Here is a 23983-nt window from a genome sequence, read left to right on the forward strand (position 1 = left end):
CCGAGGCTCTGTCCTCAGTGGATGCTGCAAGTAGGGTAGCTAGAACTGCTCCGAGCTCATTAAAGAAAAAACAGCTTTTTTTAAAGGCAAACGTCATTTTTGTTCAGAAATTCCCCTTATTTTATCTTCCCAGTCCTCTCCTCAGGAGCTCTCAGTTCCCAGAGCCTTCATTCCTCAGACTTCAGATTCCTGGGAGCGACTGTGCCAAAATCAAAGAGTTTTTTTCCTGAAAAGTCTTGTCTGTCAGCAGGAATGGTGGGAGCTCTTCCTGGCAGGAGAGTCCTTCAAATGGATTGCTCAAAAGGCAGGAACGGCGCTGGGCTTCCTTGGCTTCAGGAAACGCTGGCACCCAGGATTCTGCTGGACTCTGCCAGGGCACACCCAGCTCCCCTGACAGTCCATTGTGTGTTCCAGGAGCTGTGCTGAGCCTGATGAAAGCACGTGGAAGTTCTGCTGCTTTTCCTGGACAGCGAGGAGCCATCAGTGACCTGCGGGCAGGTAACGGCAGCAGCTGTGTTCGTGTGGATGGAATCTCGGCGGGGAGGGAGGAGAGGCAGGAGTGCTCCTCAAGACCCATTCCACCAGAATTCTGCACCCAGCTGATCCCAGGGGAGGAATTCTGCTCCCCCATCACTTGTGTGGGCACAGCCACAGCCCCTGTGCACTTCTCAAAGGGTGAAAATGAAGGGCAGAGAAGAGAAATGAGTTAAATGAATGACAAGAGTGTGGCACTGGGGGAGCCACGCCTGAGCCCACCCTGCTGCCTGCCTTGATGCTTTGGGCCGGATCTGGACCCAAATCCTTCCATCCCAGGAATTCCTTCAGACACCTTTGGACCCCAGTCACTCTGCTGTTCCCCATTTTTATGCCAGCAAAGAAAACGTGGGTTCTTCCAAGGCTGATGCCCGGTGAAGTGCTCAGGGAGTCTCCTTAATGGTTTCTCCTTCACCCCCGGCTGGATCCGGGCCGGCCCAGATCCTGAGGACTTTACTGAGGGCTCTGGCTGAACTCAGGTTTTCCCCTTTGCTGGCAGAAATGGGGAACGGCAGAGAGGTCCGGTCAGAGAGAAGCGTGTAACGAACTGCCCTAGGAATGGAAAGATTCGGGTGCAGAGCGTGAGGGATCGGCATTCAGGCCGCCCTGCCGCCCCAGGTCCTTGTGCTGCTGCTGGCGGGGCGCAGCCCTGGGCCTGTCCCGGTTCCGGTTCCCGGTCCTGGCCCGGCTCCCCCGCCCGCCCGCCCTCAACAAAGATGGCGCCGCCCGCGCCTTCCCCACACGCGCGCGCCGCCGGAAGGGGCGGTGCCGGAAGTCGCGCGCGCAGGAGCAGTGGGCGGTGCCCGGGAGCCGCGCCCGCGCCGCGGGGCGGGGGGGCGGACACGCCTCCCTCGGTCCCTCCGCAAGGGGGCGCTGCGGCACCGGAACCGGGATCGGCACCGGAACCGGGATCTGAGCCGGGACCGGAGCCGAGGTGCCCCCCCACCGCCCTCGGCCCGAGCCCGGGACCGGCAGGAGCCGCACGGTGAGGCCCGAGGGGCCGGGTCAGGCGCGGGGTCGGGCGGGGTTCGTGTCCCGGGCAGCGCCTGCGGCACCGGCGGGCTGGAGGCGGCCCGGGACGGCCCCGTGTGCCCAGGGCCGGGCGGTCCGCGCCCCCTCCCTTGTCCGGCCGCTCCTCAGTTGAACGGGAGCTGTCCCTGATCCCGAGCAGCCCCGGCCGGTCCTGCCTGCCGGGGGGAGCAGAGCCCTGCGGCCCCAGCGGGTCCGGCTGCCGGAGAGCAGCCGCGGAACCGGCCCCGGGCAGTGCCGGCATGGGCTGGGCACGGCAGGAGCTGTCCCGCCCCTGTGCCGGGCTGGAGCCGCAGCCGAGCCTGCAGCGGGCCGGGCACAGCCGGGTTCTGACCCGGAGCAGGTTCCGTGCACGCCGTGCGCTGCTGCACGGGACAAACCCGCTCCCGTTTGCATCCAGACCCAGGGAAGGCGGCACTGCTGGACCGCAGCCTCCGGAGCCGCGGCTGCACGGGCAGGGGGGATGGCCGAGAGCGCCCGGGCCCGCAGAAACAGCTCCAGGCAAACGGGATTTCCACAATCCTGCTCCGTTCCTTTGGCGTCCTGCTTAGAAGGGGTTTTAGAACGTGTCTGGAGGGTCTGTTGAGTCTCACAGCAGGCTGAGAGGTGCCGGTGCCCACACCGTGCTGGGATACAGGCTGGGGAGGTGCCGGTGCCCGGCCCGTGCTGGGATACAGGCTGGGGAGGTGCCGGTGCCCGGCCCGTGCAGGGATGCGGGCTGGAGCAGCACCCCGGGCGCTGCCGGCCGTGCCGGGCGATGCCGTTGTGGCGAGCGGCTGCTGCCACCGGCTGGTCCCTGCCCTGCACTGCGGCTGCACCGAGCCGCCGCTGCCGTCCCGTCCTCCCTCAGCGGCCAGTGCCACATCCCTCTCTCAGAGCCGCTTCTGCTTCACAGAGAGCCAAGGGAAGCGCAGAGCCCAGAGGGAAAAACATCTTTAATTCAGACTTTGCATGTTTTTCTGCCGGAATATTTTTAACGCCCTTCTCCCTCTCCTTTTTCTGCTCGTGCAGGTGCTCTTTCCCACAGGATTTTTGGGGCAGAGCCATTCCCAAACGCTGCGTTCTGGATCCAAACGGGGCTTGTGGGCTGCAGCTCTTTTGAAGGCTTTGCTCTGTCACAAGGTGTGCTGCGTCGTGACAGAAACGGGCTTTTTAAAGCTGTTTGCTTTGAGCTCTCTTGGCACATTCAGGCGAGGCTTTTTCTCTGCTTTTTGAAAAAACTATATTTAAAGTGCCGGGACAATTTTTGCCGTTGTGCTTTAATAGGATTTGCAGCTGTGAATGTGCTTTAAAAGAGTTTACAGCTGGGCTGAAGTGTCCCCTCGCTCAAAATAACGTCACAGCTTCGTGATGCAGGAGAATGTGCCTCCCACCAGTTGCTTTGTGAGTGCTGGGGAGCACAAGGGGAATAGGAGCAACCCCAAAACTTTTATTTGGGGTTAAATAGGAAGCATAACCCTGTGGTTGGGGACTGGAGCTGTCAGTGAGCCGGTCTGGATCTTGGTTTTTGCCTTGCTGATGATTTGCTCTCTGCCCTCTCGTGCAGTTTCAGCTGGGCAGGGTTTTTTCTCCACAACAGCACTAGGGAGATGTCAGTGATTTCAGGTTGTGGAGCGATGGATTTGGGGATCTCTGTGTGCTGCAGAGTGCTGGAGCAGACAGAAGGGCAGGATGTGGTGTCGTGGGACCCAGTGAGAGCTGTGGGCTGTGTGTTTCTCTAACTGAAAAGCAGTTGGTGGCTGGGGAACCAACGGAAGAAATGTTTTATCTTAAAGAGCTGCACAGCAGATCCTGCCTGCCTCCCGTGGCTCGGGGCCAGGGATCAGAGCTGGGCCACCAGGGCACCCAGGACATGCAGGCACTGAACTCCAGAGAGGATGAAATCCCTCAGGCAAGGTTTGCAGGGAGGAGGAGGACAGGTGGACTCAGAACGTGCAGTGTGCCTGGCAGGCAGGTGCCAGGAGCTTTGCCAAAATACTGGAGAATTGCAGGTGGTGAGGGTGGAGTGGCACAGAGTTTGTGTCCTGCCAGTGCTGGGGGAAGCTGAGTGCCTGAATTCCACCCTGCTCTGGCAGAGCTGGTGCCATGGAGCCAGCTGAGTAAATCCATTCCTGGCTTCCCAGGGGCAAACACGGAGCAGGAGAGAGGAGTGAGTTCCTGGCAGCCCCCCTCAGCAACTGCTTACACGGGGGTTACGCTCAGAGTCCGCAGGAATTCTGTCTCCATTCCAAGAAAAAGAGGCTTAGCTCCCATTCATTGGCACTGGATGTGTGTGAGGATGCTTGGCTCCAGCTGCTGGAGCTCCTGCTGAGGCAGCTGAGCAGCCTGTCTGCTCCAGGGATTTACCCCGGCCCGGGCTCAGAGATCACACCGTAGCCTCTCTCCCTCAGTGTCTTGGCCAAGCTTAACAAGTCAGGGATTTTTTTGTCAGTAGGAACAATATCAAAGAGATCTCTGCATCATCTCCCAGATCCATGATCTCTTCCATAAGCAACTTTCTTGTTCACAGAGACTTGAACCTTTCAAGTGCCTGACAGTAAATTGACAGAAATCCCTTTCTTTGTCCTCTGTGTTCACCAGCGCAGCTTTCCCAAACTGGAAGGAGGATTCCCCTGGCACCGGTGACCTCCTGAGGCAGTTCCTGGCTGTGGGATGGAGCTGTGGAGCCGGGCAGACCCCCAGCTCCGAGAGGTCGTGTGGTTTGCCCTGCGCTGCCGGGCCCTGGCGCTGCTGCTGCAGGCAAGTCTGTCCTCCAGCCAAGGAGGCTCTGCTGGGGTTTGCTGCTCCCAGGCTCCTCCCTGCTGTACCCCTGGGATCCATGAGCTGGTTCTGCACAATGGGGAAATCATCCTCTCTGGAGAGCCAACAGACCGTCTCCAGCCAGGGGTTTTACTTACAGGTTGCTGTTAAGTAAAATTGCATTAATCTCCTTGTGACTTGCTGTATTTTCATGCTGCTGCTGCAAGAGGCTGGTTTGGCTCAAAGTGTGTTTATCCACAGAAAAGGAACAATAATCTCCTCCTGTACGTTCCTCCCAAGTCTCATTTCCAGAGACATCCTGCTCTGAGCATGGGAGAGCTTGGTTGTGACAGCCAGCACAGAGCCCAGTCATAGCCAGAGCAGCTTTCCCTGGCCAGTTCTGCAGGGATCCATGCTGCGTCCCAGAGCGTTATTCTGTTCAGGTGTAAACACCCCACAAGGTTGCGTGTGCACCTTTTCACAGCCTCGTGGGCATCCTGGGCTCCGGTCTCGGTGCCACCCTCACCCCTCGCTGGAGCGCCAGGAGCTCTGGGTCCCGGAGCATCTCTGGCAGCCTGCAGCCCTCTCTGCCATCCCTGCCAGCCTGCAGCCCTGCAACCCCCTTGTTTTGCAGGCCGTGTTTAACCTGCTGATCCCGGACCACGCTGCCGACGCCTTCTCCCCGCCGCGGCCGGGCCCGCGGGGCCGCTGGGACGCGCTGCTGGAGCGGCTGCTGGGCGGGCTGGGCCGCTGGGACGCCGAGCATTTCCTGTTCATCGCCGAGCGCGGCTACCTGCTGGAGCACAACTGCGCCTTCCTGCCGCTCTTCCCGCTGGCGCTGCGGCTGCTGGCCGCGCTGCTGCCGTGCCCGGTGCCGCTGCAGCCCCGCAGCCGGCTGCTGCTGGCGGCCGCGCTGCTGAACGCGGCGCTGGCGGCGCTGGCGGCCGCGGCGCTGCTGGCGCTGGGCCGGGCCGTGCTGCGCCGGCCCCGCCAGGCCTTCCTGGCCGCGCTGCTCTTCTCCGTCAGCCCGGCCGGCGTCTTCATGGCCGCGGCCTACTCGGAGAGCGCCTTCGCCGCGCTGGCCTTCAGCGCCATGTGGCAGCTGGAGACGGGCCGCGGCCGGCTGGGCGGGCTGCTCTTCGCGCTGGCCGCCGGGGCCCGGGCCAACGGGCTGCTCAACGCCGGCTTCGTGCTCTACGCGCGGGCCCGGCGCTTCGCGCTGCGGCTGCAGGGCCCGGCGGCGGCCCCGAGGGAGCTCCCCGTGCTGTGCAAGCGGCTCCTCGGCCTGGTGTCTTCGTCAGCCCTGATGTGTGCCGGGATTTCCCTGCCTTTTGCCGTGTTTCAGTACTACGCCTACGTGCGGTTCTGCGAGCCCGGCGCGGGCCTGGCCCCGAGCGTGCCCGAGCCGCTGCTGCAGCTGGCACGGGACAAGGGCTATCGGGTGGCAGGCGTGGGTGAGGCTAAACCCCCCTGGTGCTCCCAGCGCTTCCCTCTGGTCTATTCCTATATCCAGGACACTTACTGGAACGTGGGCTTTCTGAGGTACTTTGAGCTCAGACAGATCCCAAATTTCCTGCTTGCTCTGCCTGTCACCCTTCTGTGCTCGTGGGCTGCCTGGACCTACGTCAGCACGAACCCCCGGCACTGCCTGACTCTTGGTCTAGAGAGGAGCAAGGGTGAAGAGAGGGGAAAGGCAAGAGATGGATTTTGTGGCCCTGCTGCCTTCGTGTACGTGGTCCACAGCACGGCCCTGCTGGTGTTCGGGTTCTTCTGCATGCACGTGCAGGTAGGATGGGGGATTCCTTGTGGGGCTGGGGCGGTGACAGCACAGCACTTTGGGTGATTTCTCCTCTGCCTGTTGTCTCCAGGTGCTGACCCGCTTCCTCGGCTCCTCCTCTCCCATCCTGTACTGGTTCTCAGCTCACCTGCTTTTGGAACACGAACCTTTACTCTGGAGCACAGGGACTGACAATCCAGCCTCTGGGAAGCCTCTTCTGGGTAAATCTCACAGTTCCTCTGGAAAAGGGACCTCGGACAACCCCCTTGTGAGGCTGCTGCTGAACTGGCGATCGATTACCCCCCTCAGCAAGAGCATCCTGGGGTTCTTCCTGGGCTACTGGCTGCTGGGGCTGATCCTGCACTGCAACTTCCTCCCGTGGACGTAGCAGGCTGTGCTGGCACAGGCCAACAGTGGGGCAGGAGCTGCTCAGAACTGAAACTCAGCTGCTCTGAAAGCCTGAGGTGGCTGTGATGACGCTGTCGTTGCAGTTACAAAGGTGTTACTCCTCCGTTACCATGTCCCAGGTGGGATGTTCTCTCTGGTGTGATGCTGCAGCATCCTGCCCCGCTCTGCTGGCATTGCTGACAGCCAAAATTCCCATCACCTGCCTGGGATGGGGAATGCACCTGGGTTCCTGCATCTCCCGGGGGAGATGATGGCAGGCACGGATTTGTGGCAGGATGCTGTGATGGATTTGGGGATTCCCTGGGATGTGGTGTGGGCACGGCAGGGAGGGTCCAGCTGCCCTGAGCTGCTCAGACTGTTCCGGTTCTTTTTCCCTGGAGCCGGTTCCGGGCTCCGAGCCAGGCTGGGCAGGGGCACGGCGGGGGTGGCGGGCGCTGCGGGGGCACATGCACGACCCCAATAAACATGTGAAGGTTACCGGAGAGGCGGCTCAGCCCGCTCCGCAGGGCCGGGCTCGGGGCAGGGCTCGGGGTCACCGGGGCCGGTACCGGGCCCGCTGCGCTCCCGGTGTGGCGGCGGGGCCGGCAGGGGGCGCTGTGCGGCGGGGCGGGACCGGCGGGGCCGGGGCGGGACCGGGCTGGAGATAGGGGCGGGACCGGCGGGGCCGGGCCGGATCGGGGCCGGGCCGGGGCTCCGGGCGCCGCGGAGGGGCCATGAAGGACTGCGAGTACCGGCAGATCCCGCCCGGGGCGGCGGCGACGCCGGGCCCGGGCCCGGGCGGGGCGGCGGCCGCGGCCCCGCGGGCCGGAGCGGCGCGGCGGCCCCGCAGGAAGTGGGAGGTGTTCCCGGGCCGCAACCGCTTCTTCTGCGGCGGCCGCCTCATGCTGGCGCGGCACAGCGGCGTCTTCGTCCTCACGCTCGGCCTCATCCTGGCCACCAGCGGCCTCTTCTTCGCCTTCGAGTGAGTCTGGGCCCGGCGGGCTCCGTGCCTCGGGGCCTCCCCTTGCTGCTGCTTGTCCCCCCGTGTTAAGGCCTGCCTCTGGGGCAGCCGGGGTTAGCTGCATCCCACGCTGGCCCCGTGCCGGGAGGGAGGTGGGCTGGGGGTCCCCTTCCCCCGTGGGATCCCCGCTGTCCCTCCTCCCCACTGTCCTTGCCCACGGTACAGCCCCCAGACCCCCTTTGCAGGCAGTCACTGCCCCATCACCTATGCCCAGGTGTGTTTATGGGGGGCAGGGGTCGTTCTGCGCCTTGTTTGCTCAGCCTGGCCCCAGGGAGAGGTTTAACGTCCCCCTAGGATGCTCCTCTGGCCTCTAAATACAGCCCCCAGGTCTCCCCTTTTGCTCCCAGTAAGAGAATTGACCCAAAAGTGCACCCAGGAAACCCCCAAGGCTCGTGGGCTTTGTCCACCACTGGGATCTAGGAGCAGTGTTTCTTCTAAATGGTGAAACCCTTCGGGGTCCCACCCGTCGGGGTCTGCACTGGAGCTCGGCCCGCACTGTGCAGCAGAGTCTGGGGAATTGGGAGCTGCATCTTTCCTTTGAAAGCTGCTCCAGGGAAGCTCCCTGCTCCTGCAGCCTGAGGGAGGGGAGAGCCAGGAGCATCCCGGTGTGTCCTGTGCTGCCCTGGGGAGCTGGGGAAGGAGCGCCCTGGGTTCCTGACACCTTGGAGGGTTCTGGTGTCCTGCCTCCGTCTCTGTCCCGGGAGGGATGGGCGCCGCTTTTCCCTGGAGCGGGGGGCCACGCCTGCCTTTGGATCACGGCGTTATCCCTGCACGGCTCGGAGCAAAGCTGCCCGAGCCTGCTGGTGGGGAGAGGAAAGTACTTGATCGGATTAGAGGTTCTGAGAAGTCAGATGAGCTGAAAGGGACAGGCAGCTGCGGGAAGCAGGCACGCATCCCGATGGAAAAACCCCTTTCTCAGCATCATCCGTGTCCTGAGAGCTCCGTGCCAGGTCGGGGGCTGACGGGCAGCTCAGCACAGTAACGGCTTTGTGTTCCAGGCAGAGCCCACAGGACATCTGCTCTGCCTCCCTTCTTGCCGAGTCACTCTCTGGTGCTTGAAGATGCCCTGGGGCTCTCCCAAACTGTTATTTTAGCAGGATGCCTCTGCTGCACAGGCTCCAGTTTGCTGGGTGTACAGCAAATACATCTTGTCTGTGTCTGTATGTCATGGTTTCTGTGGGAAAACCTGGCACAGGGTGCCCAGAGCAGCTGGGTCTGCCCCTGGATCCCTGGAAATGTCCAAGGCCAGGCTGGACAGGGCTTGGAGCAGCCTGGGACAGTGGAAGGTGTCCCTGCCCATGGCGGGGTGGCATGGGATGGTCTTTAAGGTCCAAACGAAACCATCTGGGGCTTCTATGATTTCTGTGATTTCTTGTTCCATAGTGGGGCAGAGTGGGCTCTGGAGGTTCTCTCAGCAAAGGGGTGACAGCAAGCTCACGTCTCTCCTTTCACTGACCTTTCTGTCGATGACTGAGGGGCTCAGGCTCGGACTGAAGGGGTTGTGTTGCTTGGTGGGTGCTTTGTTCTGGACAGCTGAGCTGGGGAGGTGAAACAAAAGTTGCTTAATCCCCTCAGAGTGCTGCAGAGCCTGAGCACTGCCTGCAGCCCTCAGGGCTGGGGCAGCCCATCCTGTGCTGTCTCTGGGCGCTCTGCAGGAGGGGACAGTGGCTCTGTGTGTGCAGGGCTGTGTCCTCTGCTGTCCTCACCTGCTACCTGTGAGTAACAGAGCTGCCCTGGTGTGGGGTGTGATCTCAGCAGTCCCCATCTCTGCACAAACAGCCCCAGGCCAGCTGCTGAGCCCACTGCCCTGTGATAGGTCAGGGTGTGATGTCCCAGCTGACAGTGGGTCTGTGCAATGATTGATAACAATTCATTTTATTTATCTTTCCACAGCTGCCCCTTCCTTGCCAATCACCTGACCCTGGCCATCCCCATCATCGCCGCCGTCCTCTTCTTCTTTGTCATCAGCTGCCTGCTCCAGACAAGCTTCAGAGACCCAGGAATCCTGCCCAGGGCCACCCCCAGCGAGGCTGCAGACCTGGAGAGGCGAATTGGTGAGAGCTCTGATCCCTCTCCTGGTTTTAGCTCTGTGTGTGCCTGTACACCTTCCAGGCTCAGTGGGGCCCCTTCTTTGGGTCTTGGCTCTTTGGGTTTGTCCAGGGGGGAGAAAAATCCAGAGTATCACATTGTGAGGCTTGACAGTGTTTACCAGTCGTGATGAGAGGTGCAACAAGCTCCTCTGGCACAGCAGGCAGTGCCTCAGAGAGGATCTGCAGAGCAGCTCAGGTGCTTTGTGCTCCTGTTCAGTCCCAGCTTTTTCCCAGGCAATTAATTGGAGTTGAAGGACAGCTAGTGCTTTTTGATATTTCCATTGAGCCTGCTGTGCTGCAAGGTGTTCTTTAGAGTAGGCTGATGTTTGTCCTCTTCTAAAAACTGCTCTGTCACGCTGGTTTGGGGACAGCCAAGGAGGTGTTTGCATCCAGGAGCTGAGCACCTCGTTGATGTGACAGGTTGGAGCAAATGCTTTAGCAGAGCTGATGTGAGACAGCTTGAATCTGTCCTGCTGAAGACAGATGCAAGGCAGTAATTCTACATCTGACTTTAAAAATGTTTTTTAAATAGCCCCAGCGTGCTGATCTATGTTTCTATTTATAAGGGCCTAAAGCAGTAATCTGTCTGCAGATGCTGCCTGATGTGCCAGCTGTTACTGCTAATATAATCCACTTATTATCCTCTTAACATGCTCACTGTTGCATCACTATTTTCAAAGAATTCCTCACAGTTGGAAAGGTACTTTTTTGGGAGTGACTAGAAGGAATAACCCCCAAAACTGCAAATATGGTACCAGGGGTTTCCAGCTCTTGCTGTGTACAGGAACAGTCTCCAGCCCCCAGGGAATAATGGAGTGCCAGCACACAGAGATGTAACTTGCAGTGCCCCTAAAGATCCTCAGTTTAAACCTGGAGGAGGAGGAATCCTCTTGTGCTACAAACACCAGCATGTCAGATTCCAGGGAATCCACTGGAGCCCTCACGACCTGCTGCTGTCCTTCCCCACAGTGATGGAGGCAGGTCCCTGCAGGCTGGGAGTGCTGCAGCCGTGGGGTGACAGGCTGTGTGCTGGCAGTGGCAGGGATGCTCCTGTGGCAGAGCCACATGTGCCTTCACAGCCAGGCTGCCTGTTGTGACCTGCTGGACGTGCAGAGGTGAGCTGGTGTTCCTGGGCTGCTGCTTCACGCCCACTGTTTGTAAATTACTTGATGTTCCACAGCACTGGGCACTCGCTGCTTCCTCTTGGCATCCCAGCAGCATCACCACTGAACAAAGACAGGCCAGAAATAATGTGAGGAGCTGACTGGAGCTCTTGGCTGCCCACCCTGCAACAAATCCTGTCTTGTGTTCTGGTAAAGCCAGGAGAGCATGTGCCTGCTGGGGGTGGCGCAGGGGTGTGAGTGTCCCTCCTTGTCCCTGCAGACAGCATGGGCAGCTCCACGTACCGTCCCCCAGCCCGCACCATGGAGGTGGTGATCAACAAGTACGTGGTGAAGCTCAAGTACTGCTACACCTGCAAGATGTTCCGGCCGCCGCGCACCTCCCACTGCAGCGTCTGCGACAACTGCGTGGGTGAGCGGGGCTGGGGAAAGCTGGGCAACAGACAGGCTGTCCTGAGCTGGGAGGGACCCACAGGCACCCCTGATCCAGCTCCTGGCCCTGCCCAGACACCCCAGCAACCGCAGCCTCGGGGCCGTGCCCATTCCCTGGGGAGCCTGGGCAGTGCCAGCACCCTCTGGGGGAAGAGCCTTGTCCCAATATCCAGCCTGGCCCTGTCCTGACACAGCTCCATCCATCCCCTCTGCTCCTGTCACTGATCCTGTCACTTGTGTCCCTGGACAGATTGCTTTTTGCTTCTCCTGAAGGATTATAAACCAGGATATTGCGTGACTGTCTCCTTTCCTTTTAAATTGCAAGCAGCACTGGAGCAGTGGCTTGGGATAAGGGGCAGCATATCCAAGACTCCATGGCTCTGTTTTCCCTGGTTTTGGGAGGAGGGTTCTGTAAAATGCAGTGCAGGCCTGCACAAACACAAGGTTTGCTGTGGGCTCCTCACTGTGTGTGGCCAGGCTGTCCCCAGGCTGGTACAGACACCGTGGAAACCTCGTGCCTCTGCCCTGCTGCAGAGAGGCCCTGCCCTCGGGGCGCAGGGGGAGGATGGGTTTGCAGCTCCTCATCCTGGGGGGCTGAGCAGAGTCTGAGGGGGCAGGAGCCCTCCTCACCTCGAGCCCTTGTTCCAGAGAGATTCGATCACCACTGCCCCTGGGTGGGCAACTGCGTGGGCAAGCGCAACTACCGCTACTTCTACGCCTTCATCCTGTCCCTGTCCTTCCTCACCGCCTTCATCTTCGCCTGCGTCGTCACCCACCTCACCCTGCGTAAGTCCTGCCCGGGGGCTCTGACTGCAGCTCAGCTCTGGGCCCTGCTCCCGTGGGACACGGCACGGGTCTGGGGGACTAAAGGCTCCCAGGGGTCTGCCTTCGCCTCGCTGCACAGGGGCTGTGGGGGCTGGGGAGGGGATTTGCTTCCCCAGAGCAGGTGAGCTGCTGGTGCATGCCCCCTTACCCTGGCAGGGAAGGTGACTTTCCCACCAGCCCCAAATCTCCTGGAGCCGTGTCCGGGCGCTGACATTCCTGCAGCGTCCCAGACTGGGGGTGTTCCTCAGGCAGACAGACAGATCCACACGGCCCACGGGGGTGGAGTTGTGGCTGCAGGGGCAGGGCTGCCTGCTGGGATGCCATTCCTTGTTCTCTCTTGCTTTGCAGGCTCTCAGAGGGATGGGTTCCTGGCCACTCTGAAGACAACTCCTGCGAGATATCCTTCTGCTGGCAGCAGCTGCTCGGGGTGCCCAGCACCACTGATCACTGACAGAGAGGGGCCAGGAGCTCTTTGCAGGTCACCCTGGTGTCCTTTCCCCAAATTAATTTAGTCCCCTGGCTACCTGGGACTGAGGGTGGATTGTGTCCCAGTTTGCAGGTTTAGGTGGAATGGGAAGAGCTGGAGCAGGCTGTGCCTTGGTGGATCCCTGCAAACCAGCTCAGGGAGTGGGAAGCTTGCCCAAACCTCCCCAAACAGTCCTCTGCCTCTCCTTGTGGGATGATTTTGATCCTTGAGACTTCCTTGACTTCTGTTTCACTGTGCTGGAGCTGGTGATTTGTTTTTTCTCAGTCTGGTCCATTTTGGGCCTCTCAGGTTTTCACACTTATTTAGTCGCCTCCAACCTGACGACGAACGAAGATGTAAGTACCTGCGTGCCTGTCCTGCTGCCAGGCTGCCCACGACCCATCCTGAGCAGCTTTCAGGGCTTTCCTGGCTGCCTCAGTGCAGTGTTTCACTGCCTGTGGTAACCCAGTGCCCAGCACACAGCCTGTGCCCACGGCTGCACTTTCAGGTGGCTGAGTTAGAACCATCACGTGTGTGTTTGTTCCAGTCTGTTTGTGGCCTTGCTTAAAATGAGGAGTTGTGAGATGAAAAAAGGGAGGCTGGCCCAGGGGAGTATCTGGGTGTGAGCTTGGTGATCTGAATTCAGCATCCCGTGTAACCACGGCTTTCCCCTGAGACCCTGGGCCAGTCCCTTTGTGTCTGGCAGTTCCTCATCTCTAATTAGCAAGCAATGTACAGACATCTGATGAGATTTACCTTCAAATCTGGGCTGTGCACAGGCTCCAAGGCCCAAATGAGTGCCCTGAGTGGGGCAGATTGTATGGAAAAGCAGGATCTGTCTGATCCTCAGAATCAAAATTCGCCCTTCTGGCCAGAAGTACCTGTAATCCTTGCTGAGAGCTTCCAGCACTGCAGAAAGTGTGTTTGCATCCCTTTTGGTTTTGCTTTTTCCCTTTTCCCTTCCACCTTACCTTCAGAGGTGTGGCAGAACTGCTCAGGGCTGTGGCAGTGAAGCCCACAGTTTGTACCCCAGCACTGGGAGCACCATGGCTCCAGCCTCGTGCTGCAGCTGGGGAGAGGAAGTTGAACAAGAGGAGGAAACGTGCTGGTGAAGGTGCTGGTGCTGCTTCAGTGCAGCCTGAGGCAGCTGTGGCAGCTGCCCACCCCCTGTGCCACAGCCAGTTTCGGGGCAGAGCTGGGCTGGGGACAGAGGAGCCCCTGGGCTGGGAATCCCCTGGCTGTTTGTGCAGCCTGAGGGAGCAGAGCCCTGCTCTGATGGGTGCCAGCCTGGGAGACCACGAGGGCAGCAGGAGGACAGGGTGGTGTGGCAGATGGTGACAGTGGTGACAGCAGTGACATTGCTGTGCAGCGTGGGGAGGGTACAGCTTGGGAGCTCTGCAGCTGCAGGGCTGCCCTTCAGCAGAGGCAGCACGTGGCTCTTGTGCCTGCAGGTGTGCTCCCTGTGCTCTGGGACAAACCTTCCACCCCTGCAAGGATCCAGTGTTGTGTCACTGCCTGCTCTCCATCCTTCCCTCCTAATCTCTGTCCATCCCTTTCAGATCAAAGGCTCCTGGTCAAACAAGAGGGGCTCGGAGTTTGCCAATCCCTACAGCCATAAAAGCATCCTCACAAACTGCTGTGCAGTGCTGTGTGGACCCTTCTATCCCAGGTGAGAGCCCGTGGCCTCCAGGCACTGGGAATTGCCTCCTGCCTTGGGAGAGCCCAGGACAGCTGCAGCTTGTCACAAGCTGGGGCAGCTGGGCAGAGTCAGGCCCTGCTCTGCTCCTCAGCTCTGAGAGCCTGCCTGGAGCTCCCAGCCTGTCTGGGGCTGTGGGGATCCCTGGGGGATCCAGGCTGGAGTCCTGAAGCAGCTCGGTGGTGCTGACTCGGTGTAACAGCTGGAAAGTGTGGTTTCTGTTTTGTGGTTTCTATTTTGTATCAGGCCCTGCTCTCTGCAGTGTCCCTGGGCTTTGTGGTGGGTTCAGAGGTGCCAAAATGCAGTGCTGCTGTTCAGAGCTGGTCAATCTGTGCATTCAGGGAGCCAGGCTGGGAGGTAGTGGCGAGGAGAACAGCCTTCTACTCCAGTTTGTTCCTCTTTCATGGGGTTTCATGTTGTGAAGCCCTTTGGCCAGTTCTCCTGTGGGTTTGTGGTGGCCCAGAGCTCCCTGTGGCTCCTGGCAGAGGGGCTGTGGCTCTTGTGCTGGGCAGGAACCCTGTGCTCCAGCATCCTGCCTGTGCTGTGCTCTGCAGCTCCTGGGAGAGAAGCCTCCCCTCTGGCCTGTGAGCTCCCAGGTTCAGTCTTTGTTCCCTGAACTGCTCTTCCCTTCCTGTTTTGCAGTTTGATAGACAGAAGAGGATTTATCCAGCCAGATACCGGGACCCCGTCCAGTCCCAAGAGTGAAATCCCTTCCCTGGGAGCCAAAACTGACACCAGCATGGTAGGAGGCATTCCCTAGCAGTGCTGTGATGTTCCCAGTGCCTGCTGTGCCTGCACCTTGCTCCAGCCATTCCTTCCCCTGCCACATCCCCGGCCTCAGCCGGGACAGCCCTGGCACCCAGAGCTGCCAAAGACTCGAGCCATGCGTTGCCTTCTTTTTTTACATTTATTTATTACTTTTTGTTCATTTCTTTCACTGTGATGTGGCCTGTCAGGGGTGTTGCCTGACGGAGCCCAACAGCTTGTGGGACCCTTGGACTCGTGCTGGAACAGGGGGTCCCCAGGAGCCCCCAGACCCCTGAGCTCCAGGGCATTGCTGTGATTCCTGCTGGGAATGAGATGGGCCGAGGCTGGGAGGTGGCACTGGCACATGATTCCCACTCGGGGCTGGGCTGGAGGAGGTGTCACCTCCCTGCTGTCCCTGTTAGCTCCATCATCACACTCTGCTCCCCTGGGCCCACCTGGAAGGGCTGTTCTGGCTCTCAGGCTGCAGCAGCTTCCCCTCTCCAAAGCTGCTGAGCCTTGGGGAGCTGGGCTGTCCATCTGGGAGGACTCTGGCTCCCAGCAGACCTGGAGCCAAGTGAGGGTGTCCTGGGTGATCCCTGCTGGTCCTGTTTGCTGGCTGGGGCTGTGCTTTGGCCCTGCCAGTGGGTCAGACACGTTTTGCAGCAAGGACACGAGCCAGGGGAGCCTCGTGTAGAAGGGAAGAAGAAACACTCTGTGCTCTGAGACTCTCAGGAGATGCACAAGGCTACAGGGGTCAGGTTTGGGAGCTGGAGCTTCCCAGGATTGTGTCCTGTCTGTGGGAGACCAAAAGGCAGCAGAAAAGTGTGTGAATTCCTGAGGGTCCTGAACTCCTGAGTTCCTTCCCAGGTGGGGTTTCACAAGGAAGCAGTGAGGGGGTGCTGCTCTCTGATAAGCTCGTGGTGTGCTCTTGGTTTGGGTTCCTGAGCAGCAGAGTGTCCCCAGGGCTGTCCCCAGTGCCCTGGGAGCCATTCCAGCTGCCCATCCATGAGCCCCACTCTCCCCCCGGGCAGCCAGCTCCGTGTCCCTGGGCTGAAGGCAGAGGCACAAACCTTGTAGCAATACTTGAATCGTGTTTCTCAAAGCTGCTGGATATTTTTGCACAATTTGTAGGACTTTTTTTCTACGTAGAACATTTCTGTGCTGTGCAGGGAGGGCTGTGCATGTTGGCACCAGGGCAGAGGCTCACAGTGCCCAGCTGCCTGTCAGGTTTCCTTGGATCAGACAGAGCAGTTTCACCCTCGGGCAGGGGCAGCACATTTTGGGGGGCAGCCCAGCCCCCCTGAGCTCACCAGCGTCGTGCTTTGTACTCTGCAAGTGCCTGTGCCAGGGGGATGGCAGAGGAGCAGTGAGGAGGGGGTTACCAGGGGCCAGACTCCTTCCTGGTTTTATTTAAACCAGTTTCCTTTGTTACTCAATAAAATTCTATTTTGAAAGAGTTAACTGCTTGGATGATTATTTTCCTCCTTGAGGACAGAAGGGGGCAGGTGTGTCCCAGTGTTTGGCATCTCCCAGGTGCCAGCTGGACTCTGTTAGGCTCGGGCCTCACCTGGAAACTCCTGGAAGCTCCTGCTGGGCGGGATGAGCAGCAGCTGACGCTGCTGTGACTCTGCTGGAGTGAAGGGAATTTGCTGTCCCACATTTCCCGGCCGGGCAGGGGCTCATCCCCTCCCTGCTGTTGTCACCTCAGTGTCCTTTCCCCAGGTGGCATCTGTGCCCCCATGTGTGCCAGCCCCTGTGGCCCCGTGGCAGGTGTGAGGTGCATAACCTCTGGTGTCTTCCCCAGGAGGATGCCTGCCAGGACTTTGCCATTTCCTGCACAGCCTGACGGGATTTGCCCCTCCTTGGACGTTTGCCCTGATTTCTGAGGGTTGGCTGGTAAGAAAGTGCATCCTTCTCCCTCACCACTGCAGCCACCCACCTCCACTGCATGCCAGCTCTGGCCTCAGAGCCCATCGCCCCCAGCTGTGCTGCCATCCCCATGCCCCATCCATCCCACCAGAATCCCACCCACGGGGGCTGTGGGCTGAGGGGGGCACAGGAAGGCTTTGCCAGAAAAGGAGAGCCTTGGTTTTTCCTGGCTTTGTGCTGGGCTGGAGCCACCCAGTCTGCATGGGGACACTGTGGGACACGGTGGGACGCTGTGGGACGCGTGTGGCTGGAGGGGCAGAGGGCTCTGCAGCCTGGGGCTGGCTGGGCCCAGCCTGCCGTGGCTGCGGGGGGAACCCAGCCAAGGAGAGGTTCAGTGTTTGGAGGAGCCGTGGCCCCTGGGGCAGGTCTGGACCCCCATCCCTGCCCCGTTCTGTGGCCTAGGTGATCCCTCTGGCCCCTCTGCCCGTTTTCCTCTCCGCAGCACCCGGTTCCTCCTCCTGTGGCCAAGGTAAGTTCCTTCAGGGCACCTTGGGATGGGATGTGTCACCTGTGGGCCGTGAGCTGCCCCTCTGCTCCCTCCCTGCAGCCCCCCATGAGCTCCTGAGCCTCGGAGCAGGGGTGGAGCCCCCTCCTCCCTCTGCCCCAGCCTGGTGCCACTCTGCCGGCGAGCCTGGATGCTCGCCCTGCTCCCGCAGCTCCTCGGCTCCTCTGTTTCTGGCACTAACTCTCTTTTTATCTTCCTCCCCTCTCCTCTCCCTCGCTCCGGGCGGATCCAGCGCCGCAGCAGCCCGAGCCTCTCGTGGGGCACCCACGGGAGCCGAGCCCACAGCCATGACCACCTCGAGTGCCTCCGCTCGCCTCCCTCCGTCCCTCCCTGCCCCGGAGCGGGGGCAGCGGCCGCGGCTCGGAGCTCCAAGCCGTAGAGCCAGCGCAGCGCGGGGAGCCGTGGATGGCAGCCAGCCCCGGCTGTGCCCCGCCGCCGGACGGACCCGGGGCTGCCGGGGCTGCCGGGGCTGCACGCTCGGAGACGGTGCCTCCCGCCGGGGATGCTGGAATGTCGTGGTTGGTGTCCCAAGGGGATTTTGGAAGGAGCAGGATCTCTCCAGAGCATTTACAGCCAAGCTGGGGGCACCAACCCCAAACCCTCCCAGCCCTGCCAAGCTGTGTCCGTGTGCCACGGGACTTTCCCGATGGGAATTCCTACCTGGTCAGTTCATCCCTGCAGCCCCCGGGCCGGCTCCCCCTGCCAGCCTCATCCCAGCACGGCTCTGGTTTTAAGGGAAGGGGCTCCAGCACCTTGAGCAGCCTCCCCTGGGCTGAGAGCTGAGTGGAGCAGCCAGGCCTGCCCCAGCCCTGTAGGATTCACCGTCTGTTTATGCCTTTTACTTTTGTAACAAAATGAAAGTTTCTCCTATTTAGTGTACTCTGGTGTCTGGCTCTGCTCCGCGGGCGGAGGGGAATGGCTCCTGCCTGGGCAGGCCCGAGCAGAACCGAGGGAAGCCACCGAGGGCTGGCACTGCTGTGCCATCAGCCATGGGGATGGGAGCCAGGAGCTTCCCAAGCTGGGCTGTGGCACAGTCTGGGGCCAGTCCCAGCCATCCTTGGCCCTGCACCCTCCTGTGCATCCTCCTCAGGCTGGCAATGAGCAACGGGCAGTGCCCGCAGTGCCCGGGGCACTGTGAGCAGCCCTTGGAAAAATGCGTTGTCCGCTGATGTTTTGGGAGCTGGCAGCGTCCCCACAGCCAGGGGGAGCAGCAGGGCCGGGCAGGGAGGCCAGACGGGCTCTGAGCATCGCTCCAGCGCCGCTGGGAACGGCCACGAGCATCCTCTGCCTGCTGCCAGCGCCCAGCCCACGCCTGCCCTGGGCTCCCGGGGCTGGGGACGTGCACCGGCCTGGGCAGCGTCCCCAGGGCTGGGCTCAGCCGGTGCCCCCTCCCCGGGGTGATCACAGAACCGCAGGATGGTTTGGGGTGCCCCTTCTGGCACTGCCCCTCGGCCTTTGGGGCACCCACGGGTGCTCTGTGGGGTGGTGGTGCAGCCGAGCTCCCCTGCTCAGGATCTGGGCTCTGCCTCTCACCCACCCCTGCTGGCCACGGCACCGGTGGAGCTGAGCCTCCCTGAGCCTCCTCAGCCAAAACTGGGCAGCAGCTCAGCCCCTTTGGCCGGGGCTGCCCCAGCCACCAGAGCCGAGGCTGAGCCATCCCTGCCCCACTCGTGTCCCTGCTGGGCAAGGGGGATCCCACCGGGGTCTCCCCGTGGTTGGAGAGCCCAAATGGGGGGGGGGGGGCAGGATGGTCCTGGGCAAGCTGTGAGTCCTTCACCAGGTCTGGGGACTGCAGACCCCAAACCCAAATTATGGCCTTGCTGCCCAAAGGAGTGTGAGCTCAGATTAACCCACCCAGGGATCCCTGCCAGGGGTTTTCCAAGGGTAGAAGGTGGATTTTGGCAGGCTGGGTACTTTGGGGTGACCCTTTGGCCCCAATCCCGCTGTGGGGGGTGGGTTTTGTGCCCAGTTCTTGGAGGGTCTCTATGGGTCTGTCCTGTGTCCTGGGCAGAGGGTGAAAGACCGGCCAGGGTCTGCTGCTCACCTGTTCCTTGCTCCCTCGGGATCAGCTCACCATGGAGGGGCTGTGGGGGCCCTGGAGGGGCTGTGGGGGCCCTGGAGGGGCTGTGGGGGCCCTGGAGGAGCTGGGCACCTCACGCTGCTGCCACGGGAGCCCCTCGATGGCACCTGGGCCCCCCAAACCCCAGCACGTGTCAGGGGCTCAGCAGGGAAGGGGTGAATGGCCCTGAATCCCTTTTCCCTGAATTCCAGGGTGCAGAGGGGGTGTTGTGAAAGCTGGGGGTGTTTTCCTGGGCTTGAAGAGGTTGGGAAAAGCATCCTCACGGCTTTCCTTCCTCCTCCATCCCAGCAGGGTCGGCTGGGGCGGCGCGGGGGGATCGCGGGGCGCTCCCGGCCGGGCGTCGGCAGGCAGGAACAAAGCGGCGAGAGCTCACGGAAAGAATCACTACTCCCTTTCGCCTTGGCCCGGAGCCGCCCGCCCCACCCTGCCCTTCCCGCACGCTCCCGCACGGAGATAAGGCCGGGCCGGGGCCGGGGCTGCGCCAGCGCCCGGCGTGTGGCAACAGGCTCGGAGTGAAACTCAGCGCAAGGCGCAGCTCAGATCCCTATCGGGCACCGCGGCCCACGGCCAGCCCGAACAGCCGCAATCCTGCAGGAGCCGAGGCTGAACCTCTGCATTGACAGCCTGAGAGAAGCGGAGCGTCCCCGGCGGGATGGGGAAGGGCAGCCCCGGGCCGGAGCCGCTGGGGATGGGGTCTCCCCCCGCTGCTCCCACCAGGGCAGTTTCTGGGGAGGTCCCACCGTGCGGCGGCTCCAAGGGGAGCGCTGGCTGCGCCCCGCTTTTCGGGACGGTCCCTCCCGCGGCGCCTGGGAGAGGTGCGGAGCCTCTGCCTCGGTTTCCCACCTGTGGGAATAAATACCTGCCCGTCAAGCCCTCACAATCACCGCCGAGGCAATCACCATATTAAAAACGACTGTGATATGACTTTTTCGGGGGGGAGGGACCCATTTTTGCGAGCGGCCACACCCCGTGGCCCATTTCTCCGGGCTGGGGAAGAGCCGAGCGCTGCCCGTGTCCCCGTGCCCCCAAAGGCCAGCGCAGCTCCCGAGCGCTCTCAGGAGCACGAAGGGCGTTTCCCGGTGCCGGGGCGGGCGTTGGCTCTGGGGAGAGCCCCGGGGCACCCGCGGGTGCCGCACCCACGGGGAGGGCAGGGCGTTGGCCGCCCCCCTCGCCCCCTCCCCAGCGCCCGCCGCCCGCGGGCGATGATTCACCGCGATTTTCCTTTTAAGGCCGCGCTCGGCGGGGAGGAAGCAGAGGAGGAGGAGGAGGAGGACACTCCTTGGACCTGGCTGGCTCCTCCTGCTCTCGCTCGAGGCTCCGACGCGCAGCCAAAAGCGAATCCCGGCGGCAGCGCTCGGCAGAGGCTCCGACGGCTCCCGGCCCCGCTGCTCGCCCAAGCGCCCGCGTCCCAGCCATGGCAAGAAACCAGCAAGTGCAGAAGGCCAAGCTGGCCGAGCAGGCTGAGCGCTACGAGGACATGGCAGACTTCATGAAGGCCGTGGTGGAGCACGGCGACGAGCTGTCCAACGAGGAGCGCAACCTGCTCTCGGTGGCCTACAAGAACGTGGTGGGCTGCCAGCGCTCGGCCTGGAGGGTCATCTCCAGCATCGAGCACAAAACCGAGGAGGGCGACGACAAAGCGCAGGTGGTGAACGAGTACCGGGAGAAGGTGGAGCAGGAGCTGAACGCCGTCTGCAACAACGTGCTGGGCTTGCTGGACAAGTATCTCATCAAGAAGGACAGCGACACCGAGAGCAAGGTCTTCTACCTGAAGATGAAGGGCGACTACTTCCGATACCTGGCCGAGGTGGCCAGCGGGGACGACCGCCTGTCGACGATAGAGAAGGCCCAGGAGGCCTACCAAGAGGCCATGGACATCAGCAAAAAGGAGATGCAGCCCACGAACCCCATCCGCCTGGGGCTGGCCCTCAACTTCTCCGTGTTCCACTACGAGATCGCCAACGCCCCCGAGCAGGCCATCTCCCTGGCCAAGACCACCTTCGACGAGGCCATGGGCGACCTGCACACGCTCAGCGAAGACTCCTACAAGGACAGCACCCTCATCATGCAGCTGCTCAGGGACAACCTCACGCTATGGACAGCCGAGTGCGCCGGCGAAGACGGCGGCGAGGCTGGCGAAGAGCCCAAGAACTGAGCGTCCCCTGCCCCGCTCCAGACCCTTCGGCATCTCTTCGTGGTTTTTTTTTTTTTTTCTGGTTGTCGTTTTTTTTTCAAATTTTTTTTTTTTTGGTCGGTTTTGGTGGGGAGGAGTCTCAGCTCCCCCCCCCCAGCCTGGATACCGGGAGTGGGGGTGGTTTGGCAGGGCCCCTCCCTCCCTCTCCCCCATCCTCTGCTCTGGGGAGGGGGAAAAGAGGGAGAGGGGGTGCCTCTGTCCCGGAGAGCTGCCGGCCCCCAACTATTTAACATTTTTTTGTGGGGAGTGTCTGGTCTGGCTTGTGCCAGCTCCAAACCCCCTGTCCCAGAGGGCTGGAGCAGCGACAGGAGGAGGTGAGGGGCTGGGCCGGGGCGAGGGGGGGTCCGGGCAGCCCCCCCATTCTGGGAGGGGGTCGAGTGTTGCCTCTGTGCTCCAATAAACCTTCTCCTGCACCTCTGCTCTCGTCTGCCTCGTCTCTCCCTGCGCACATGTCTGGGCAGCTCCATGTCTGCCTCGCCCCCTCCCATCCCAGGGTGGGGGCAGCCGGGCCCCCCAGCCCTGGCTGCTCTCGGTGCCCCCCAGCCCCCCAGCAGGGTCTTGGGCTGAGCTGCAGCCCGTGGAAGGGCTTGGGGGTCTGTGCATCCCTGGGACGGGGGTTTTGGCAGCCCCAGCAGGGCTGGCTGCTTTGAGGCGCTCAGAGGTCCCGAGTCCCTGATCCAACCCCATAAATACAAACCCAGAGTTCCCCAAAACCTGCCACTGACACCCCTGTGAGGGTCCCCAGGTCCTCCCCCATGGCTCCTCTACCTCCAAGGAGGAAAATCCACAGAAGCTGCACGGGCAGCGACGCAGGGACAGCCCTGGGCTGCCAGCGGGGTGGGGACATCCCTCCCGAGGTCCCGACGCGCTGGGACAGGTGAAAGCTCAGCACTTCTGGCCCTGGCACGGGGCCACGGGAAGGGCGCAGCTCCCTCCCCCTTCCCTCCACCAGCGCGTTTCAACATGAAAAATAATTACAATAAAATACAGTCACGGCACCCTGGGCTATGAGCTCAGCAGAGCCAGCAGGGCCGGGCAGGAGCCGGCCTTTGATGGGAGCCCTGGCAGGAAAGGCGCCTGACTCAGGACGTGCTGCAGGGGCACAGGGGGGACACGCCAGTCCCCAGCCCTGGCGAGGCCAAATCCCAGCCCAAGGAGCGCCAGGACCCCCTGGGCTTTGGGGAATGAGGCAGGAGCAGGGACGTGACCCCCTTGGTGCACGCAGGAATTGGGGGCTGCCCAGGAACGAGGGGCTGGGCTCTGCTGTGGGAGGCTGGGCTGCACAAAGCAGCACCTGCTCACCTGGATGGGACACCTGGAGAGGTGGATGCTGAGGGGATGAGCCCCCGTGAGCCCCCTGGCCCTCCCCAGCCCCATCACAACACCCCTGGGGCTGCCCTGGCTCCCAGGGGCTCCCTGGGGTCCCCAGAGGGGTCAGGGCTGGTCCTGGCAGAGCCCACCGAGGGACCCCAAAGCTTGGCCTGCCCCTGGCCCCAGGCACTGCCAGCCTGGGAACAGCCCCAGCCCTGTAATTAGCCAGAGCAGGACAAACGAGCTGAGGGCTCGCGCTGGCCCCGACCCCACGGCCCAGGGACACCTGGACTGGTTAAACTGGGAATGGCGGGGCTGAGGCTGGCAGTGCTGTGCCCAGGAAGGGGTAACTGGGGGTGTCTGTCTGCCCCTGGGGCTGTGGGTTCCCCCTGGCTTCCCAGGAGTTAAGTGATTTCAACAGCTCCCGAAATTGCAGCGTGGCTGGGCCGTGTGGGAGGAGGGTGCTCCCCGCTCCCAGCCGGTCCGGCAGCTTTTCCAGGCTGGGAAGGAGGAGCCCTGGGTCCCCAGGACACTCCTGAGAGAGGCTTGTGCTGCTGGGGACTTCTCTGGGGTCCTTCTGTCCCCCTGCTTCACACAGGATGGTGGCACCCAGGCAGAAAGACCAGGGGGGCATCGGGACCTCGACCCCCAGCCTGGTCCTTGTCCGGTGGCTGTGGAATGCTCTCGGCATTCCCATCTGGAGGAGCACCCAGAAAAGCTCTCAAACGGATCAGTCCTAGTGTCTAAAACACCCTTAGAGCAGAGGGACTGGGAGCCAGGGCCAAGGAGTGTCCCCCCCTGGCAGTCACTCCCCAGCACACAGGGGCTGGTGGCCGTGGGGACAAGGCCACCAAAGCAGGGCTGTGAGGGCCAGCAGGGATGTTCTGCTGCCTGCCAAAGGCTCTGCCCCCCCTGGGGGGCAGCTGCAGCACCCACAGCCCCACCTGTCCTTGTCACCAGCTCTCCCAGCCTCCCCCAGGGCTTCGTGCCCAGGGCTGGGGCTGGCGGCTCCTGGCTGGGGCACCTCCAGTCTGGGCACCCAGACATGGGGTGCCCATCGCCCCTGGCCCCGGCAGCCTCCTGCCAGGCGGGCACCACTG

The 23983-nt window shown here is 61.8% G+C and overlaps 3 protein-coding genes across 14 annotated transcripts; all 3 read left to right on the plus strand.

Annotated features, from left to right (window-relative positions):
* The first annotated feature begins 361 nt into the window (after positions 1–361).
* Positions 362–6969, plus strand: PIGV (phosphatidylinositol glycan anchor biosynthesis class V). Of its 8 annotated transcripts, none has more exons than XM_059868772.1 (5): positions 1375–1519; positions 2575–2685; positions 4144–4747; positions 4937–6088; positions 6171–6969. In XM_059868772.1, exons 3-5 carry the CDS (start codon positions 4715–4717, stop codon positions 6465–6467), a joined length of 1482 nt encoding a protein of 493 aa, XP_059724755.1. In that variant the 5' UTR covers positions 1375–1519; positions 2575–2685; positions 4144–4714; the 3' UTR covers positions 6468–6969. The 8 variants fall into 8 exon arrangements, with proteins under 8 accessions (XP_059724751.1, XP_059724748.1, XP_059724749.1 ...); XM_059868767.1 differs by having other exon boundaries at positions 4144–4302; XM_059868770.1 differs by having other exon boundaries at positions 4149–4302.
* Positions 6970–7161: 192 nt separating this feature from the next.
* Positions 7162–18177, plus strand: ZDHHC18 (zinc finger DHHC-type palmitoyltransferase 18). 5 transcript variants are annotated; one of them, XR_009489547.1, is made up of 11 exons: positions 7171–7448; positions 9381–9541; positions 10961–11110; positions 11779–11916; positions 12304–12352; positions 12675–12777; positions 13981–14090; positions 14760–14859; positions 16669–16760; positions 17196–17262; positions 17531–18177. XR_009489547.1 is itself a non-coding variant. In XM_059868774.1 (9 exons), the coding sequence occupies exons 1-9, from the start codon at positions 7201–7203 to the stop codon at positions 16708–16710; spliced, it is 1101 nt and encodes a 366-aa protein (XP_059724757.1). In that variant the 5' UTR covers positions 7171–7200; the 3' UTR covers positions 16711–17155. The 5 variants fall into 5 exon arrangements, 2 of the variants coding, with proteins under 2 accessions (XP_059724757.1, XP_059724758.1); XR_009489548.1 differs by lacking the exon at positions 17196–17262; XM_059868774.1 differs by lacking the exons at positions 17196–17262; positions 17531–18177 and having other exon boundaries at positions 16669–17155.
* A 2447-nt stretch (positions 18178–20624) lies between these two features.
* SFN (stratifin) lies at positions 20625–21985 on the plus strand. Its single transcript, XM_059868806.1, has one exon. The coding sequence runs from the start codon at positions 20793–20795 to the stop codon at positions 21531–21533; it is 741 nt and encodes a 246-aa protein (XP_059724789.1). The 5' UTR covers positions 20625–20792; the 3' UTR covers positions 21534–21985.
* Positions 21986–23983: the final 1998 nt, after the last annotated feature.

This window comes from Haemorhous mexicanus, chromosome 27 (genome assembly GCF_027477595.1).
Source record: "Haemorhous mexicanus isolate bHaeMex1 chromosome 27, bHaeMex1.pri, whole genome shotgun sequence".
NCBI classification, from domain to species: domain Eukaryota; kingdom Metazoa; phylum Chordata; class Aves; order Passeriformes; family Fringillidae; genus Haemorhous; species Haemorhous mexicanus.

Excerpts from the sequence above, each read along its gene's own strand:
- PIGV (XM_059868768.1), top strand. The coding sequence starts at position 4,216 with ATGGAGCTGTGGAGCCGGGCAGACCCCCAGCTCCGAGAGGTCGTGTGG. Across the intron at positions 4,303-4,936 it reads CCCTGGCGCTGCTGCTGCAG|GCCGTGTTTAACCTGCTGAT; the intron begins GCAAGTCTGTCC and ends CTTGTTTTGCAG. Across the intron at positions 6,089-6,170 it reads TCTTCTGCATGCACGTGCAG|GTGCTGACCCGCTTCCTCGG; the intron begins GTAGGATGGGGG and ends TGTTGTCTCCAG.
- ZDHHC18 (XM_059868774.1), top strand. The coding sequence starts at position 7,201 with ATGAAGGACTGCGAGTACCGGCAGATCCCGCCCGGGGCGGCGGCGACG. Across the intron at positions 7,449-9,380 it reads GGCCTCTTCTTCGCCTTCGA|CTGCCCCTTCCTTGCCAATC; the intron begins GTGAGTCTGGGC and ends ATCTTTCCACAG. Across the intron at positions 12,778-13,980 it reads ACCTGACGACGAACGAAGAT|ATCAAAGGCTCCTGGTCAAA; the intron begins GTAAGTACCTGC and ends CATCCCTTTCAG.
- SFN (XM_059868806.1), top strand. The coding sequence starts at position 20,793 with ATGGCAAGAAACCAGCAAGTGCAGAAGGCCAAGCTGGCCGAGCAGGCT.